The sequence below is a fragment of the Sinocyclocheilus anshuiensis genome, unplaced genomic scaffold, assembly GCF_001515605.1.
Source record: "Sinocyclocheilus anshuiensis isolate Anshui unplaced genomic scaffold, SAMN03320099.WGS_v1.1 scaffold135, whole genome shotgun sequence".
NCBI lineage: Eukaryota > Metazoa > Chordata > Actinopteri > Cypriniformes > Cyprinidae > Sinocyclocheilus > Sinocyclocheilus anshuiensis.
The window spans coordinates 304,363-307,672 of NW_015552564.1; the positions used below are offsets into that span (position 1 = coordinate 304,363).

Consider the following 3,310-nt stretch of genomic DNA (forward strand, 5'->3'; position numbering starts at 1 on the left):
TTTGGTCCGAGGCTAAAGAATTGACTCATCTCCTCATTAGCACCATTGATCAGTATATATAGTTTCACTGGCCCAGGATCAGTGCATTAAGGCAGTCAAAGACACAAGTTAATATTCAAAATCAGAGCCTGATTATGTCTCTGTGGTAATAAGTGCTTTAAAGAATAGAGGCTAATGTTTAAACCACAATTATATGACAAACTATACTTGTAATTAAGAGCTAGTAACAAGAGCAGGGATGTGAACTGTGTTGGGCTGGTTGGTCTTTGGATCCTCGTCTTCATCATTTTGCTGCTCTTCAAACAGGTGCTCTGCCTCTTCAGTGAGCCGTGTATCTTCACCTCTCTTCCTTCTGTGAAAAAACAAACAACAAAAACATTATAATATGGCAATTCTGATTCTTAGATATTCTGATTATACTGATATAAAGGACTGCCGTACCTCCCTCTTTGACCGGCTGTATTCATCTATGGCATACTGGTATTTAGCTGAGGTGATGCCAAAAAGCGATGCCATTCGCTCACCGAGGTAGTCACAAGCTGAAAGATGGGACAGGCAGAATTTGACATAGTTATGAGATTTTGAATGTGAATATTTATATGTTGCATAATAAGCACTTATACATTTTTGCTTTAATTCTTGATGGATGTTTGTGTATGTATTCATCCATACAGTATTTTTTTTTTTTATCTGGCTTTTTAAGGTGCTTAGTGAATCTCTGTGGAGTCACAGGATTTCAAATGATTAAAGAAAATATCATGATGTGGTGCTTGAACTAGATAGAACAGAAAAATAATCATATATTTAAAATGAAAATGCTGTTTTGCATATTTGAATAAAACATCAAAACCGACATGTCATAATCGTTTAACATCATCCACAATGGCCTGAGGAGGATTTTACAGCTAATTGCACAGACACAAACATAAATATGAAAAAAAAAATATATAATAATCCCAAGGCATGATTATGCACATTTCTGTCACTATACCTGTGCACAGAATATGAATTTTAACAGTTTTCTCCAAAAAGAAAAGCTAAGATGCTGGAGTGATGTTAAGGTGGGGATAAAATATTGTGGATAGGTGATTAAAAATAAAATCTAATTATTTTTGTATAGTATAATGTATTTGTATAGTGATATAAATTTACTAAATGTAAAAAAAGAAAGAATACACACACACACACACATACACACACGTGACAATGCCTCTGTGTATAAGGCAGGGTTCAAAAATAAATGATTTGATTCAGTCAGTGTGCAAGGTTTAAAAAAAATGCGAATGTTTGCACAATTTAAAACTGACACTCAAATGTATTTGGAAACAAAATCTAAGTTTTTTTTTTTTTACCCTGATATGGTTGGTTATGCACTTTTTTTATACAGTATGCTTGCTCAGAAATAAGGATTTGTAACATATTGTAGTTATGTACATGTATTTGTTTAATTTACAACTTTTTGTGCAACAAATCTGTAACAAGATATATCAGCAAAGAAGGCAAACGTGATAGATATTGGCTTTAACGTGCAAACAAAATACTTCAGCATATACCTTTTTAATCTGGAACACTTTACAAAATGACTCAAATGCCATAGGTCAGTTTGTCATATTAGTTTAAAGATCCAGTTTTCGGTTTTGAATCAGACTTACCAGATATAGTGGATGTAGCTGCTCTCCACATCTGAAACCAGACATATGGGCCCCAAGCCAGCTTGGACTTTTAAAAAAAAAGAGAAAAAAATTAAAGTTATATTAAACTCTTATTCTGATTTTTTTTCATTGGATGTCAGAATGGGTGAACTGAAGGATCCTTCAGGGCATTTGTTCAAACACACATACTGTGTCTATGGAGGACAGAAGGTCTTTCTTTGCGTTCTGTGTTTTGTCTTCCTCCTCCTCATCTGTGCTGTATTCTTCCATGGTCTCCCCGCTGGAGAAATGAATAATGCGGCGTGGGGTCTTCTCTTTTCTGTCCAGATCACCAAGCTCCACACACTCATATTCCTTCTCTTTTCCAGAGAGCTGTCCACAGGCACACAGCAGATATATTACAAATAAGTTATGCACAATATGATTGTCTTTTAAACTGGAATGAGGGAAGAAAACTGGCCTAGTGCCCTTAAAAAAACAAAAACAAATGAACAATAGTTGTTTTCCACGATACCACAGTAAGTATTACGTCTAAAATCAAAATAAATGTATAAGCATCTGCTTTAAAAAATCAGTATTGCTTTTAAATTGGTTTCACACTTTTTTCACAAGTAAGGTGTACAATTTCAAAACTCTTAGTACAAAACTTTAAACTGATCACACTTTTAACACGACTAGTCATTCTTTCAAAACCTGATCTCATGATTTCATTGTAGTTGCGCATATTTTCATTCCACATAATCATTGTTTCAAAACAAGATCATTGTGATATGTGTTGAGAACATTTGAATTCATCACCAAAACACAACAGTATGATCTTTCAATTCAGTACTTTTAACAATCAGTTCATTCAAGAGCAAACAATGCCAGATTCATTTTTCAAATCACCTTTGTTGCTGAAATAATTACAGTAACACAGGCAATAACTGTGATGAATGTTATATTATAAATGTTAGAAAATACACTTACATTACCTAACTTGCATATCTCACATAAAATCAATAATGTTTGTAAAAGTATTTATCCAGTGTGTTATCAAAAGGTGTGATGAAGGTATTGTGCTAGAACAGAGTTTACTGTCAATGTAGTAAATGTCCTCACTGTGCCATATGACTGAATCTATACTCTAGCTGAACTTTTCAGATAAAGGGCGAGTTATAGTAATGTGCAGTCTTTACCATGGTAATGCTTCTACATACAGTATCACATGGCATAATGTAATGTAAAATGCTGTATTTGATGCCATCTGTCTCCCTTCTTCTGATACATCTCTGATCAGTTCCTCTCCCTTGTATCCTGCTGTACACTGTAAAAAATAACTATAATTTTAACTGTAACATTTTGTAAAAATGCTACGGAAAAAAACTGTTAATAGGAGTAGTAGTATCCTACACTATGTGTCAGATTGGTGATTTATGACCTGATTTATGACCCCCTGTCAGCGTTGATTGACAGGTTGTCATATGTCAAATGTGTACATGGTCAGATTTATGACCTGATTTATGGCTATATGACCCCTCTGTCACCCTGACTGCCATGTCACCAGAGTCTTATCACCCCTGACTGACATGACAGTGGGGTGTGTAAATCAAAAGATCAAACAGATGTTAGATCTGACTTTTGATGTATTTATGACTGGATTTATGATGTTTTTATCT

General features: G+C 34.4%; 1 protein-coding gene across 1 annotated transcript in view; it reads right to left on the minus strand.

The window, feature by feature from the left end:
* Positions 1-267: 267 nt before the first annotated feature.
* The window catches only part of LOC107664809 (protein FAM177A1), a 7,945-nt gene continuing 4,902 nt past the window's right edge, over positions 268-3,310 (minus strand). The window contains exons 2-5 of the mRNA XM_016455481.1: positions 1,842-2,024; positions 1,653-1,719; positions 442-539; positions 268-352 (exon numbers count right to left, since the gene is read on the minus strand). Of these exons, the coding sequence (XP_016310967.1) occupies positions 338-352; positions 442-539; positions 1,653-1,719; positions 1,842-2,024 (363 nt within the window). The 3' untranslated portion in view covers positions 268-337. The remainder of the gene's footprint in view (positions 353-441; positions 540-1,652; positions 1,720-1,841; positions 2,025-3,310) is intronic.